Raw genomic sequence first — 16287 nt, 5'->3', positions numbered from 1 at the left:
CCGTCACTGCGGGGCCATCTCCAGCTCCCTCTTTGCTACAGCTGGGTCTACAGAGACTCCAAGAGGCTGCCCAAGGTCAAGGTCAAGACCCCCCCCCCCCAAGGAGCACCCGCCTTGAAACACTCAGGGATGGGCCGTGGGTTGCAATGAGTGAACCGTGACAGTCTCTTTTTAGGTTCGGTTTGATTCCAGGTCTGTTACCTGGCGGAGGCAATGACGGCGTAGACTCAGCCGAGGCAGCGTCACCCGCTCAGAGCCGGTGTCTGCCCCCAGCCCACGGTGAGCCATTACGGTAGACACCAGTCTCACCACAGAGCAAGAGTGGGGCGGTCGGGGTGGGAGGGGACATCTCACATGTCCAAGTTCATCGTTTCTCCCCTCTGTGAATGCAGCACAGACGGCGAGCGCTTAGGTAGCAGGTAGATGAGAGACAAAGAAAGTAGATGGAGGGGCTACACTCGGGAGGCTCCTCGGACCAAACGTCACAAGATCGTCCCGTGTGCTCATGTATTCACTCAGCAAACGTTTGCTAGAACAGAACTGCAAGAGTAACCTCACACAGAACTGTCACCGTATCTCCAGTTGTTGTGAGGCTCCCGAAATCACAGGCCTGTGAACTGAAGTCCCAGGGAAGTGAAGCCATTCCCCCAAAGGACACGCGGCTCCAAAGCGGCTGAGCTGGGCGCTGAACCAGGGAGGCGGGCCGAGCGCCTTCGTCTCTCCCTGTAGGCCAGGCCTGGCATCTGCAGAACAACTCACAACCTAATGTGCATGATTTGCCGTTGTTGTTCCAGGTCTGAATGTCAGGGTTCTGGAGCCCTGGGGAGGGAAGTGGGTGTGGGTGGTGGTGGCAGTCAAAGAAGGCTTCAGGGAGGAGGTGGCAGGTGGGAGAAAGTGGGTGCAGGACCAGGGAGGGCTGCAGAACCGGGTGGAAGGCAGAAAGGTGGGGGTGGTGGTCTCAGAGAAGGAGAGGAGCTGAACGTGGGTGGGGGAGGGTGGCTGGGGTCCTCAAGGCTGGGCTGAGCAGCTCAGCCCCTACCCCGGGGGGGCCAGAGCCACAGAAGTTTCTGGGAGCGGGTGATTGACAGGAGCTGATCACACCTGTGGGAAACGGCTCTGGGTGCCCTGCAGAGGGTGCTGGAGGCAGGGAGGCCAGGGTGGAGGCTCAGGGGCTCCAAGGAAAGACCAAGGCTTGCGAGTGGCCCACAGGGTCACCCCTCGGACCTCGCGTCCTCCCCGTCTCCCTTGGCCTCACTCCGTTCTGGCCACACCGGCCACCTGAACGCTCCTGGAGTCTGCCCCGGGGTCTCAGCACATGCGGCTCTCTCCCCACCGGCCATGTCCACACACCCCTCCCTGCAGGTCTCTGTGTGACTGGCACCTCTCCTGAGCACCCTGGTTAGCCCCGCCCCATGCACCGCCCCCTCCGCCGCCAACCCCGCCCAGCACCACCTGCCAGGCCCTGTCATTTCTCCCGCAGAGGCGTCCGTCTGCGTCTCTAAGAGTCAACGGCTCCAAAGCAAAGTCTTTCATCACTGCTCTGCTCCCTCACCTCCTGGATATCAGTGCCACGGGGCCGGGGTCTTTGCTTGGTCGTCTGCTGCCTCCCCAGCACCCAGGACAGAGCCGGGCCGCAGTCTCACTCGGAGACTGAGCACAGCCTGCCTGTTCCAGCTCTTACACGAGGGGTCTTCAAAAGGCTCAAAGGATGAATCCATGCATGGACTGCAAAGTTAGTTTGCACCCAAACCAGCTTATCTTTTGGTTCCATTTTCCACAAACTTTTTGAAATCTCCTGGTTTGTTTATTATTGTTCATTATGATCAGGGCTGGGATTAGACCCATTTTATAGATGAGGAAACTGAGCCACTTGACCCAAGAACTCACAGCTCAAAATCAGCCAGGGCCCAAGACCCATTAAACAGACTGGGCATCTGTGGCCACTGATGGAGGCTAGGGGTTTGTGGCTTCCCAGGGACTGCCCTGCCCCCATGGCACACACATCCCCCATCCAGCCACCCTCCTCTGACCCATCTACATCACCCACTTCCAAGCCGTCATCTCCCCTTGCCTGGAAAATGCAGCATCCCGGGCAGCCGGGCACCCCTAACTTCTCTGCCTCTCCAGGCACCAGGCAGTGCGTGGGGGCCAGGGTGCTGCTTGCCACCCTGCAGGGCACTGGACAGCACCCTTGCCACTGCCCTGCCACTAGCAAAGAGCCGTCTGTCCCCACTTATCACACACACTAAGGTCCACGGCCAGACTGGCCGGGCAACCAGGCACCTTCCTCACGGAGAGCGTGGCCAGGGTGGCGGCGAAGCATTGGATGTCCAGCAGTGCGACAGCGGGAGGCCCCGACTTTGTAAAGAAAATCCTTTCCCATCATCGTATCCTCGGACAACATCCTTCACTCACTCAACACACGTCTCCAGTGACTGCTCCACTGCACTGATCCAGGCCCTGAAACCACGACAGGGACCAGACAAAACCCCAGCGCTTTGAAGCTTCTGTCCGGTGGGGGAGAGACAGGATGACGTGACTGAGCAGCGCCATGCTGTGTGGGGCGGGGCCAGGGCTAAGGGCCAGGGCCAGCCTCGCTGAGAAGGCATTCGAGCTAAGACCTGGACAGAGCAGAGGAACAGCCGTGCAAAGGCCCTGGGCAGGAGGGAGCCCTGGGGGTCAGGGAGAGCCGTGCGGTCCTGCGGGCGGAGGCTGGTGGGATGGCGCTGGGGAGAGAAAGGAGATGCCGACCACAGGGCTGGGGAGCCAGGCTGGGGATTGGGGTTTTTCTCCGAGATGGGAGCCCCAGGAAGGCTTTGAGCAGGGTGGGGGGGAGTGGGGAGACCGCGGGGCAGGTGATGGGAGCAGCCGACAGGAGGTACCTCCCATGGGAGTCCCGGCAGCACAGGAGGGGCAGGGAGGTGGCAGGGAGGCGCTGAGAAGGGGTCCGGTTCTGGACGCGTCACTCGCGTGTGTCACTCCCTCGCACGTGTGGAAGAGGAAGGGTGGCACGCAGCTGGCTGTGCTGGGGCTGTCCACTGCTGCCAACAATGACAACCGTGGGTACAGCGGGTGCCAGCACCACGCACCACACAGCTCTGATCCTCAGAAACCCACGGCCGTCCTGCGTGGCTGGGCTCTCCAGGACTGCCCAGAACACTCAGACATCCCAGAACACTCAGGACAGCACAGTGTTGGGAAATGGGACAGCCACACGCCAAGAAAAGCAATTGGTCCCTTACCCCTCCCCCCGACCCTCCTCCACAGATCAAAAGGGAAGCTAGAAGCTCTGAAACTCTTAAAAGAACACAAGGGTAAAGCTGCCGCCTGCAGCGCCGGCATCCCATATGGGCACTGGTTCAAGTCCTGGCTGCTCCTCTTCCAATCCAGCTCTCTGCTGTGGCCTGGGAAAGCAGTAGAAGACGGGCCAAGTGCTTGGGCCCCTGCACCTGTGTGGGAGACCCGGAAGAAGCTCCTGGCTCCTGGCTTCGGATCGGTGCAGCTCTGGCTGTTGCAGCCAACTGGGGAGTGAACGAGCGGATGGAAGACCTCTCTCTCTGTCTCTACTTCTCTCTGTAACTTTGTCTTTCAAATAAATAAAAATAAATCTTAAAAAAAAAAAACACTAGACAGAGGCTTCATGACATGGATTTGGCAATGTGACACCAAACGCATCGATGACAGAAGAGAAAATGCACAAATCAGACTTCATCAAGATAAGACCCCTGTGCCTCGAAGGCCACCATCGACAGACTGAGAAGGGGACTTGGGGAGCAGGAGGAAATATTTGCAAATCTTGTATCTGACATGGGGGTCACGTTCCGAAAACAGAGAACCGACACAGACAGCACAGAGGCAGAAAAACCAAGTCACTCAGCTCGGAAATGGCTGTTCTCTGAAGCAGACAGACAGACGGCCAACAGGCATGGGGCCATCAGGGAAATGCAGATCACACCCCTGAAGATGGGCTTCCTGCAGCGCCGACTCAAATCCCGGCTGCTCCACTTTCAACCCAACTCCCTGCTAATGCGCCTGGGAAAGCAGCAGAAGATGGCCAAGTCCTTGGGCCCCTGCACCCACGTGGGAGACCCAGAAAAAGCTCCTGGCTCCCAGCTTCGGATCAGCCCAGCTCTGGCTGTTGTGGCCATTTCGGGAGTGAATCAGCAGATGGTGGACCTCTCTCTCTCTCTCTCTCTCTCTCTCTGTGTCTCTCCCTCTCTGTCTCTGTTAACTCTGCCTTTCAAATAAATACATACATCTTTTTTAAAAAATTAAAATTCTGTAGTGATGGTGTGTCTGCCATTTTGGAAATTAATTTCTAGAAAACAAAACAAACAAAAAAAACCGGGAGCAGGTGCTTGGTCAGTGGTTGAGACAACTGTTACGATGCCCAGGTGCCACATCAGGGTCCAGGGTTCAGTTCCCACCTGCAGCTCCTGACTCCGGCTTCCTGCTAACGTAGCCCTTTGGGAAGCAGGGGTGATGGCTTCTGCTGTGCACATGGGAGACCTGGACGGAGCTCCTGGCTCTCAGTCAGTCCCAGGCCCTGCCCAGCCCTGCCCATTGCAACCATTTGGGAACTGAACCAGCAGACGGGCATGCACTCTCTCTCTCTCTCAAGTAAATACATAAAAATTTAATGTGTATATATATATATATATTTATTTTAAAACCCCAAATAGAAAATAATAAATATTGACAAGGCTGTGGAGAAATTGGAACCCTAATACGCTGTTGACGGGAACACAAAATAACACAGCCCCTAGGGAAAACGGCAGGGAGTTCCTCCAAAAAATTAAAAATAGAACGCCCCTGTTCCGTGTCAGGGCGCACAGTCAGAGCACTGACGGCAATGGCTTGAAGGGACGCTTGCACACGCATGTTCACAGCATCATCGCTCACAACAGCCCGAAGGAAGAAGCAATCGAGTGCCCATCGACGGATGGACGGGTGAACCGTACGCGGCCTCTGCATAGCCTTTGAAAAGGAGGGAAATTCTGACACACGCTACAACACGGGTGAACCCTGAGGACACGACACTGAGATGAGCTGGTAACAAAAGGTCACAAAAGGGCTGTGATTCCACTCACAGAAGAGTCAAGTTCACAGACAGAAAGCAGAAGGCTGGACGACGAGGTTGGGGCAGGAACGGGCAGGTGTTTCGTGGGGGGACGGAGTTTCCATTTTGCAAGGTGGAAAGTTCTGGAATTGGCGGCACGGCAGTGTGACTGTGCTTAACTCTCCTGAACCGGATGATGAGAGCAGTCGCGATGCTGACGTCTGGGTTGTGTGTATCTTACCCTAAGTTCTAGAAAATCTCCCAGGGGCTGTGTTTCAGCCGCGGGGCCCAGGCCTGGGCGTTTTCCAAGCGGAAGTGAGCCCAGTGCACAGCCAGGGCTGGGAGCCCCTCCCTGTGAGGTCTCAGCGAGGAGGGGGAGCCTCGGGGGCCACACAGCCAGGAAGCAGCGAAGGCGCGGCTTGAGCCCTGACCACACCCGGGTACGAGAGACGTCTCACAAGTCAACACTATGTCTCCCCTGCTATCTGGGGGGCATATAAGGAAAATTGTCACCCTGGATGTTAACGCTCCAACCCCTGCATCCCACAGATGGGGGCTAGGGTGTTCCTCCTGGCCCCAGCCCTACCTGGTCATGTCCACTTCATGAACACCAAGAGTGCCCCACCTTAAGGAGAATGTAGACCTCAAGCATTTAGTTGTTCTATGAAAATCCTGCCCGGTGCTAAGCTTGCGTCTCTAAGAGCCCCATCCAGCAGCCTCTCGGGGCAAAGTCAGGCTGGATTGGGAGCCAGGGACAGATGTGTCACCTCTCCACACTTCCCCAGTCCTGGGGACGGCGTCCTGGACCTCACTCCACACTTCCTGGAGGCCAAAGTCATGGACTCGGCAGTTAGGGAATCCTGGGTGGCAACCGTCTCGCCTTCCTGTTTGCTGTGTGACCCTGGGCCAACCACTTCCCCTCTCTGGGCCTCAACCGTGAGATGAGGATAATGATGCCTCCTTAACAGGGAGACCATGGAAATCCGACGTGGCAATGCACTGAACACCCTTCGCACGGTGCCAGCTGTGGATTGGTGCTCAGAGGGGAGCTGTCGCTGTGGCGTTGATGGCACCAGCCAGCCAGACCCAGCATTTCCTGTCTGAAGGCAATCCCCCTGCAGGGACTTGGCAGTAAGACTCCTTCTTAGCTTCACCGCAACACCGGAATCAGCTGGTGAAATGAAGTTTTGCACAGCTCTTTGGTAGGTTTTTCCAGGGCCAGATCCTTGGACAAGGATCTGAGTACAAGTGGTTTGTGTGGGAAGTCATCCCAGAAACCCCTGGTGGGAGAGGAGACACGTGAGACAGGGAAAAGAAGGAGGAGCCGCAGTACGTCTACACCTTCCCCTCGCCCCGGCCAGGGGGGCGGGGCGGGGCGCGAGCTCCCTGCCTCCACGGGACTCTCCTGGCTGGAGATGGCCGCTAGGCTCATGCCACGCAGGCCTCGCGTGATAAGAACAATCATTCCTTGCAAAGGAGCCTATGTGATGACAATTACAAAACAGAAAACAACTGGACAGTGGCTGAGGGCTTTCTGCACCCGGCCCAGTTCTAAGTGCTCACGTGGCAGAAGAGGTGCTGCTGCCGCCCAGGACTGCTGTTGGCTCAAGGAACCAGGGCCCAGGAAGCCGCAATGGGTGGCCCCAAACCACACAGTGAGCGGATGATCCGGCTCTAAGATCAGGGTGCCCGTCCACAACGCTGTCGATGATGGGGAGTGCACAAAGTGCTGGTTATCAAGTTGGTGCCTAATGCGTGCTTCTCTTCCAGTTAATTAAGCTTTGGCCAAACTGCTCCTTTTTGGCCAGCGTTTTTCCTGCCTAAGCATTTTCTCCTTCTCCAGCCCATCAAAGCCTTTCAAAACCCCGGAGAGACCAGCTGGCAAGATATGATCACGGTCGATTCTCCCAGAGCAAGAAAAAGATCCCTGAGCCTGGATGGAGGCAGGGGGTGGGGTCAGAAGTCCTGGGGCTGGTCCCTGATCTCTCACAGACAGGCAAGTCACGAAGTAGCCCCTGCTGTGGGCTGCCCTTTTTCAATGGGGCCCTGGGATTCAGCCCGACACGTGTGTTCCCCTATTGACCCCTTCCGACCACCCTGTGGGGTGGGTTTTATCCCCACCCTCACTTTCAGACTAGGAGGCCATGGCTGACACAGCTGCCTGTCCAAAGTTCTCAGCCAGGAAAAGAGATAGTGGGATTCAAACTCACATTCCTGTGACCCCACAGCCAGGACTCCGAATCATAGCCATGGGAAGGGGGCTCCACAAAGTTCAGAGGAAGTTAATTTTGCAAAAAAAAAAAAAAAAAAAAATTCAGACATCCATGCCTACGTCTTTCACAAGACACCTTTTCCATGAACTTCTGGAAGGTCCTCCTAGTATCTCCTTGGGCGAAAACAGGCACCTGGGTTGACAGATGTGTGGCCAGCCCAGAGCACTGACGGGGCCAGGGATTCCAAGTTGGTCCTTGTATTCCCCCAGCTCAGGAAGCAGAAGCCTCATCCCCCCAGAGACATGAAATCCCAAAGCACCATGGGGCAGTGAGCCTGTACTGCCGTCCATGCGGGTGGCCGGTGCTGTAGCCTTGCGAGGGGCTCAGCGATGCAGCCCCAGCCACACCACCATTTACGGGGTCACGTGCTCCTGCCAAGGACTCTTCCGCCACAGCCCTCCATGGCTGCCGGCACGATCAGTCCATTTCCCGGATAAGGAAGCCGAGACTCAGAGAGGAGCTTGCCCGAGGTCACGTTCCTGGCAGGCACTGATGAGCCAGGAAAGAACCCCTGGCAGCTGAGCTTCAGAGGTGACTCTTAAACGGATCTGTGTGGGCAGAAGCCTGACCACTGCCCCTAACAGTGGGCCGCCCCGCTTGGGACGCAGGAATAAAGAGCTACGGCAAGAACAATTCACCCACAGGAAAGTGCCTTCCCGGTGTAAGTCACGTTCACATCTGAAATCTCACCGAGTCGTCCAAACAGCCCCCGGGGCTGCGCGGCGGTTCTCACCGGCCGGGCAGATGAGCCCGCTGAGGCCCGGAGAGCCTGCTCACCCACCCGGAAGTCCAGGACCCAGAGGCACAAGCTTGGGAGCCACACAAGCCTGGGTTCAAACCCTGCCTCTGCCATTTCCGTTCCTTCAACAGTCGCTTCCTGAGCGGGGGCCGTGTGAGCGTGGGTCAGTGACGGCACCCGCGTCTCCACTCGTCTTGTGCAAAAACATCACAGAGCTCATCAAATCCACTCCCCAAATGCCAAACACTCGCCGTCCCGGGTTCCCCTGTGGCTAGAGCGTGAGGGTGTGGCCTGATGATTTTGGATTTAAAAAGAAGTCGGCTAGGGGCTCCTAGGAAAAGCTCTCCTCTTGGAAAAAGAACATGGCTCATTGGAGGGCATGTCCTGCTTCATGCACTGGACCTCATTGTGTCTACACTGGAGGCTGGAACCAGGCAGCCAACTTGTACCAGGAGGCAGCCAGCTTGAGAACCAAGCCAACTGCCGCAGTTGGAGGAGCTGAGGGATGGAAAGAGTCTAGAATCCTGATGGCATCATTGAACTCATTCAACCCGATCCAGCCACTTGAAGCCCCATGTTGTGGGAGGGGACGCGTCTCCCTCCTTTCTGAAGCTTATTTGAGTTTTCTCGTCTGTTACTTGCCGCCCAAAGCACTGTAAGCGGCACGCTGGTGAGGGGCTGCTGGAGGGATCTCGGTGAGGGAGCGGATCCCAACCACCACAGGTCGGGGCCAGGCTCACGGAAGAGCGGTTGTCTGGGGCTTTAACCCTGTGGCCTTTCCAGGGAAGGCAGCCACGCCGGGCCTTGGAAGTGACTTCTCCCGCTCAGAAAGGCTGTTGCGTTTTCCGAGAAAGCGGAAACCCAGTGGTGGCCCCGGCCGGCCGTCCTGCCACCCCATCGGGGCTGACCCCGTCCTCCAAACAAGAATCAATCACGCTGCCTTTTGCCTAATGGGTTTTGATTTTCGCTCCCCTGACGGTGAAACCCAGGGCCGGTGCTCTGGTCTGTCTCGCAGTCGCCAGAACGGCCCATCAATTATTCATGGGATCGGCTTGCCGCTATCAGAAAGAAAGGGCCTGTGGCCACTCAGCCCACCCAGCTTGGGGAAAAGGACTCCACTCCTTGGCGTCCATCCCAGTGAGCCCCGCCTGCGATGCGCTAGGCACTGAGCTACATTTTGACCGACAAGACCTCGGGATGACCTTGCAGGGGGGCTTCGCAACGCCATTTTGCAGGTGGGAGGCTGGGGCTGCAGAGGTGAACTGGGGGGGCGGCGGGCGAAGTAGGGGCCGGCGACACAGGGGTCTGGGTCGCAGGTGGACAGTGAGGAGGGAGTGACAGGTCCCCACGTGACTGACTCACGGCTGGGTCCATTCACCGTCACCACACGGAGTTAGGTGCAGTGCCTCTGTGCCATGGGTGCTGGGAACAGAGCAGTGACTGTAATTCCTGGTGCTTGCATTCTTGTGGGTGTGAACCAGAGAGACACAGGAAGCAAACAGCATTCCCAAAGGTGCTGAAGGCCTGTGCAGGAAAGACTCTGTGCAACAGGGGAAACTGGAGCAGGGACCTGTCCAGCGAGGAATGAGGACAAGGGGCAGCTGTGGGGACCATCTGGGAAAAGAAGAACCCAGGCAGCAGGGACAGCCAGTGCAAAGGCCCGGGGGTAGAACAACTTTGGCCAGTTTAGGGAACGGCAGAGGCCAATGGGGGCCAAACTGAGTGAACCAGGGGAGAGTGGAAGAGGTGAGCTCAGACGGGCCCTGGAGGCCAGATTCCACAGACCCTCGAGGGCCATGCCGAAGACTCTGCTTCCTTCTGGATATGACGGGAACCTCGGGGGATGCTAGGCAGGTGAATAATGTGGTCCAGTTCACACTGTGAAAAGCTCACTTCGGCTGCCGCTGCCGAGTGGGCAATGGATTGCAGGGGGCAAGAGTGGAAAGCAGGGGGGAGGAGGAGCAGCCTGTGGCAGTTCATCATCGCGGGAGGGAGAGCAGGGCACTGAGCTGCCTTTGTTGCCTGCTGTGTGACCTTAGGCAAGGTGTTTAGCCTCTCTGAGCCTCATCGTTTATGGAGATGTGTGTTATCACATCCTGTGCACCATAGGTGATCAGCGCCAGCCAGGATTTCAGCGCCCAGAGACAAAGAGCCTGCCTGCCTCCCCTTTTCAGCTCTGGCTGCAAAAAACCCTGGACGGTCCATCTGCCGGGAATGCGAGCTGACAGCCCCAGCCCGGGATCGCAGAGAGGTCACGGAGCTCGTCCCTGAGAGCGGATTAACCCAAGGGAGCAGGGCGGCTGCTTATTCCAGAACGGCGCCTCCGGAGAGCCCCAGCGCCTGGCTCTGCAGCCGGATGCCGACCCAAACACAGCCCCTCGCCTGCTTCTTCCCAGGGAGGGCGAGCCCCTCCTGCTCCCACGGCCCAGTCTCACGGCTGTGGGACAGAACGGGGAGGAGGCAGAGTCACGTTTGGGCCTAAGTGGGATGTGGAGTGGGGGAACCCGTGTCAGGGCTGGAAATAGCAAACTAAATCTGCTGATCTTAAGCCGGTTAAGGGTGAGTGGCTCGCTCTTAAGAAGGAGCGCAACCTGGGCAGGATTATGTCCCAACTGCAGCCCGTGGCCTCAGGGGAGGAAGCCACGCACAGGAAGTTCCGCATCCTCTTTAGGGTCAGTGGAGAAAAGAAACATAAGTGCTCCCCCCACCCCGCCAGGCCAGCCCCTCCCACAGCCCCTCCCAGGGGCCTCTCCTGGCTGGGAGGCCCCGCTGTGTCCCCTTGGGGTGTAACCTGCCGCAGGAGAAGCCCACTGAGCCCCGAGCCCCCACCACAAGGCCAGGCTGGACCCGAGCCAGCCTGGCTCACCTGCTGAGACTGCACGCGCACGCGTCCCCCACTTCGCCCCTTCCCCCATTTCGGGCCGCACTCTCAGAGAGCGAGTTCCGCCCCCAACTTAGTCTTTCTGGATTTCCACATCAATGCTCTTCTTTCCCGGGCCCTCCTTGGGCCTCACCTGGCCTCTGGGATAGCCCAGAATGCACTGTGCTGTCACTGGCTCGCTGTGTCCAGCACAATGGCCATGCGAAGACAGGGGCCCCGTCTCTCCCAGCACCCCTCAGCCCCCGCCTGACTCAGAGCTGTGGCTCCTCCCCCAGCGGCCTCCGGGAAGCCCCAGCCGCTGCCCTCCCCTGGCAGCCCACTCTGAATGGTCACTCTCCTCCCTCCCCTCCCTCTCCTCACTGCCTCATTTTTCTCTCCTACTAGGAAATCCACATCCTCTCCCAACAGTCAGAACCTCTGTACAAGCCTCACCAAGCCACTGTCAGAATAAGCTAACCAACAGGTGAATAAATCCAGACGGGGGTGACCCCCATCCGTGGGCATCCACTGGGGACGGCGTGCGACCGGCCTGGCCACACCCACCCAACAGAGTCCCTTTGCCTGGGTTCCCCCTTACCTTAAAACTACCTGCCAGCATTTCAACACCCAACAAGCACAATCCCAAGCTGCCTGCCTTCCCTCTGCGGGGCAACGCGGGGTCTTCACTGGAGAGATGCCTAGTAAAAACTCAGGGCGACCCACCCCAGCCTGGGGGTGGACATCACAGGGACCCGGGCGCTCCTCCATCCCAGAGAGCCTCCGTCCTCTCTCCGTGTGCCCCTTGGTTTCCACTGTGGCAGCTCTTCACCCATCCTCGAGCCACGTTCTCCAACGAAGCAGGGGTGTAACGCGCGGTGCGTTACGAGGAGGGGTGCGATGCCCTCCGGGACTCACCTCTGGGGACTCGGCCAGAGCCCCTCCCCCACTCCTGGTCCCGCCAGCAGCCCGCAGCCCCCAGACTCACCTTGGCGGCCACGGAGGAGTTGGGCTTCTCCAGCAGGTCCCACAGCTTCTTGCGCTTCTCGGCGCAGCACGTGTTGTCAAACTCCTCGCCCTCGCGCTCACGGAGCGTCTCGGCCTCGCGCTTAAGTTCCTCATTCATCTGCTCCTTCTTCTGGTGGTACCGCGCCTGGCAGCAGGACTCCAGGTAGATCTCGTCGATGCCCCAGTAGTCAAGCTCCTGGCTGAAGCTGAGCGCGCACATCTCCTCCATCATGTGCAGCCGCCCCGTGCGGTAGAAGTTGAGGATGGAGGTGAAGGCGCCCGGGTGCCGGTCGAAGAAGTACTCGTTGTCGTCCAGGCTGTAGTCGTCACACACCTCGAGCAGCGAGTCGTGTGTGTTGCAGTCGCGGAGCTTGCCCAGCCGCGTGCGGGGCAGGCGGTCCAGGGTGCGCCACAGCACCTCGTGCGCCAGGCCCCCGACGTTGAGGCGGACGCGCCGCGAGCACGCCTTGCTGCGCACGATCTCCATGGGCTCGGGCGGCAGCGAGCTGGCGGAGCGCGAGCCATGCTTCGTCATGCCCGCCGGCATCGCTGGTCCGGCCGCCCCCGCCCCCCCCGCCCCCCCAGGCCGCTGTCACTCGACGGCAAGGCCCGCTGCTGCGGCGGGCGAGGGGGGCAGGGAGCGCTGCGGGCCGCTGGCGTGCAGGCGGGGCGCGGGCGCGCGTCACGGCCGTCTTCTCACCTCCATCCCGACGGCTGCGAGGCACAAAGCGAAAGCGGACGCGGGTCAGCACACGGCGAGCGGGGCACGGCCCCTCCCCGCCTCTCCACCGGGGTCCCCGCCGGCCTTGACCTTCGAGGCGCTTAAGCGGCTCAGGGGGTGGATAGGGCGTCTGGGCGCTGTCCTTCCCGCCGGTGCTGAAGCCCGCCCCACTCCGTGCGCGCGGGGAGGGGCCGCCTTTGGGGGCGGGGAGAGAGCCCCAAGAGGTGCCCCTGGAGCCGGGGACGCCCCACCCCGGTTTCCGCAGCCCCGGCGCGACCCGGCCGCCCGGGGCGCTGTCCGCCCCTTCGAGTGCTGAAACTCGCTTCTCTGTGGGTCTCCCCAGCGGGCGTGTCCCGAACCTGGCCCCGCACTGGGGGGACAGGGACACTGCAGGAGAAACTTTCTTTTTTTAAACGAGTTCTCATTTCCACCACCCCCACCCCCCGCGCACACACCCCCATTCGAGATCATCACAATTTAGGGGGGGAGTGTAGGGAGATGGCAGAGAGCTTGCTTTTCCTAAATCATAAAGGATTTGGGGGAATCTTGGGGGTGTGCACCTGTCAGAGGTCACCACGGACGGGGTCTTCACTCAGCCCCTCTGTCCTGGGGCGACCCCTCTCCCCACACCGCCAGAGCCCCTCCCCCGAGGTTGCTCCGGAAACGAGGTGAGCGGTGAAGACGCACAGGCTCTGGCCTGGGTCCCTCCCCTCCCTCTGCGCCCCCTACTCTACCGCAGGATCCGCCTGCTCCGTCCTCCTCTGGCTCCTTCCCCGCCCCCTCCTCCCCTCCCCCCCTCCCTGCTCCTCCTCCTCCTCCTCCTCCTCCTCCTCCTCCTCGCTCCTCTCTGGTGATGGCTTTTTATAACTCCGGTTTCTGCGCCTTTCCTGGGGCTCGGAACGGAAGGGGTGGGGGGAGGTGGGAGGCGGGGAAATGAGCTCAATTTTCTGGCCTTTTCAAAATGCGCCCTCCTCCCGCCGGGCGCTGGTGATTTCGGGGGGTTCCCCCGAGCCCTCGGCGGTGTGGGGAACGCGCCCTCGCCCCAAAATGCGGACCGCGCGCCTCTCCAGGCCCCAGCCCTTGCCCGCCCCACCACCCCCCAGCCTGGAACCGCGGAGCCCAGGCAGACCAACAGGCCGAGCCGCGGCAGGCAAGCCCCCGGCCCGTGTCCCCCCCTCTACCACCACCACCAGGGCCCCCGCGGCGGGCCACCGCCCCAACACTCACCCCCAGGGCGGCCGCCTCCTGGGGCCAGGGGCCGCGCATCGTCCCGGCCTCCCGGGCGCCCCCGCCCGCGGGCAGCGGCGGTCCCGGGGCCGGGCTGGGTTCGGCCTACCCCGGCCGGGCAGGCAATGCGCCCGGGCTGCAGGCGCCGCGGGGCCGGGGCGCGCTCTCCGAGGCGAGGGGCGCGGACGGGCCCGGGGGGCGCGCGGAGCAGGACCGTGAGCGGGCGGCGCTTCCTTCACCGCCTCCTCCTCTGGCCCTCGCGGCGGCGGCGGCGGCTGCCTGGGCGAGATCAACAAGTCGGGGCTGAGCTCCGGCTCGGCGCTGCGATTCTGTCCCGCACTTCGGAGCGCCCGGAGTCGGGCACCGAGGCGGGACGGCGCCACCTGCGGGTCGGAAGCGCGCACGCCGCTTAACTCCTGCTTGCCCGGCGGGGCTGCGGGAGCGGCCAGGGCGCGCCGGCAGCTGGCGCGCACCGGGAGAAGCGCGGTCCCGCCCTCAGCACCTGGGCCGTAGCCGCAGCCCCGCCGCGGTCCCGCTGCCTCCGTCCAGTGCCCAGCCTAAGAACTACCGTGTGCAAGGCACCACGCAGGCGTCGGAGACGGGGCTGCGAGCAAAGACCCACGTCCTGCCCCTGCGAGCTGAGCTGCCCACAGGCGGCAGAAGTGACCAGAACGCGCTCTGGGGAAGTGAGGAAGCTGAAGAGGGGGCCGGAGAGCCGGGGGAAGGGCGGACGGCGGTTTTAAACAGCCCTTGCTTTCGTGGGCTTCCATTCTGGAGTCTAAAACCTGGCTCCAGAATGGAATTCTGGGTCCCAGAGTGGGGAGCTGGACAGTGGGCGTGATGGCAGCGAGGGTGAGGGAAGGGCAGTGAGGAGCCAGCGGGTTCACGCAGCCTAGTGATTGGTCCATTCACTCGTGGAAGGCGGGACAGGGGGTCATGCGGAGCTTCCTGGGTGCCAGGCCCTGCAGGCTCAGAGGAGGGCAGCTCTTCCCTGGGAGCACCTGTCTCCTGGGGGAGGTGGAAGTCGTGGAGTCACCCCATAAATGAATTACACCCTGAAAGTGGGCCCCGTGGTTGGCCCAGTGATCAAAAAGCTGCCTGGGAGGCCTGCATCCGGCATCAGAGGCCCCGAGTCCGAGTCCTGGCTCCACTCCCGATTCCAGCTCCCTGCTAACGGGCACCCTCGGGGGCGCCAGGGGTTGGCTCAAGTACTCGAGTTCCTGCCACCCACGGGGCAGACCTTGATGGATCTCCTGGCTCCTGGCTTGGCCCTGGCTATTGCAGGGCTATTGAAGCGCTCTCTCTCTCTCTCTCTCTCTCTCTCTCCCACCTTTCAAATAAAACGGGAAAGTAATAAAAAAAAAATAAAATGGGACGATTCCTCTGGAGAAGTGGGCAAGGCGTCCCCACGGAGGCCACAGTTGGGCCCTCTGTTACGCATCGTCTGTCTTTCCCCTGGGGCTGGGACACATCAGCGAGCCCCCTGCCCTGGAGGGGAGAAGCCACACAAGACTCGGCGCCCTCCCACGAGGCCTTTCCCTCTCTGGCTCTTTCCCTCCAATTCTAAAATAAAGCGATTTCATTTCCATCCAGTTGCACATACCATTATTGTCATTGTTAAAGGATTTATTTACTTTAAAGAGTAAGAGAGAGATTGATCTTCCGTCTGCTGGTTCACTCCTCAAATGGCCACACAGCCAGGACTGGACCAGGACCAAGGCAGGAGCCAGGAACTCCATCCGGGTCTCCCACATGCATGTCAGGGACTCGGGGGCTCAGGCCATCACCTGCTGTCTCTGAGGCACATTAAGAGGGAGCTGGATGGGTTGCAAGGTGACCAGCACTGGGATGTGGGAGGCTGGCATTCAGACAGAGGTTTAACCCACCACACCAAAACTCCAGCCCTGTTACAAAGTTTCACTCTGTCCACTTCACAATTCGTTGTTGCTCTCTTCATCCAAGGCACCATAGTCTTGTCTCTGCAGCCCCCTATCTGGCCTCGCTGTTCTCGATCTGCCTCCTATAGCTCATTCTCCCCACGGCCACCAGAACCATTGTCACATGTCATCCAGGGGGATCACATGTCTCGTCTCTTAAGCCTCCACAGGACTGTGCCTGGCTTTAGACTAAAACTTAGACCTGTGACCTGATGCCCTTGACCTTTGCCTGAGTCTTTTGGCCAGTGGAGGATGACAGGCAGCTGGTATAGCAAGCGTTCTTAATTTGAAAGCTTCAAATCAGGCAAGTGGTATAAAGGAAATGTGCATCCTGATGGGGTGCAGAGACCCTGATGCCAGCCGTACAACAGCATGGTCAGGGAGGCCCTCTCAGGGGAGGCAAACAGGGACTTGAAAGATAGGAAGACACCTGCCGTGGAGAGAATGAGGGAAGGAGTTCCAGGCA

General features: G+C 60.0%; 1 protein-coding gene across 2 annotated transcripts in view; it reads right to left on the bottom strand.

Annotated features, from left to right (window-relative positions):
* Positions 1-14457, bottom strand: part of KCNB1 (potassium voltage-gated channel subfamily B member 1) — a 103033-nt gene extending 88576 nt beyond the window's left edge. The window contains exons 1-2 of one of the 2 annotated variants that reach the window (XM_051844879.3): positions 13885-14457; positions 11917-12650 (exon numbers count right to left, since the gene is read on the bottom strand). In XM_051844879.3, coding sequence (XP_051700839.1) covers positions 11917-12483 — 567 coding nt within the window. In that variant the 5' untranslated portion in view covers positions 12484-12650; positions 13885-14457. 2 annotated transcript variants of the gene reach the window in all.
* Between the last annotated feature and the right edge of the window lie 1830 nt (positions 14458-16287).

This window comes from Oryctolagus cuniculus, chromosome 11 (genome assembly GCF_051225735.1).
Source record: "Oryctolagus cuniculus isolate XC-2025 breed Fujian yellow rabbit chromosome 11, ASM5122573v1, whole genome shotgun sequence".
Classification (NCBI taxonomy): Eukaryota; Metazoa; Chordata; class Mammalia; order Lagomorpha; family Leporidae; genus Oryctolagus; species Oryctolagus cuniculus.
Note: the sequence above shows the minus strand (reverse complement) of the source record. Positions and strands in the feature narration are given on the sequence as shown.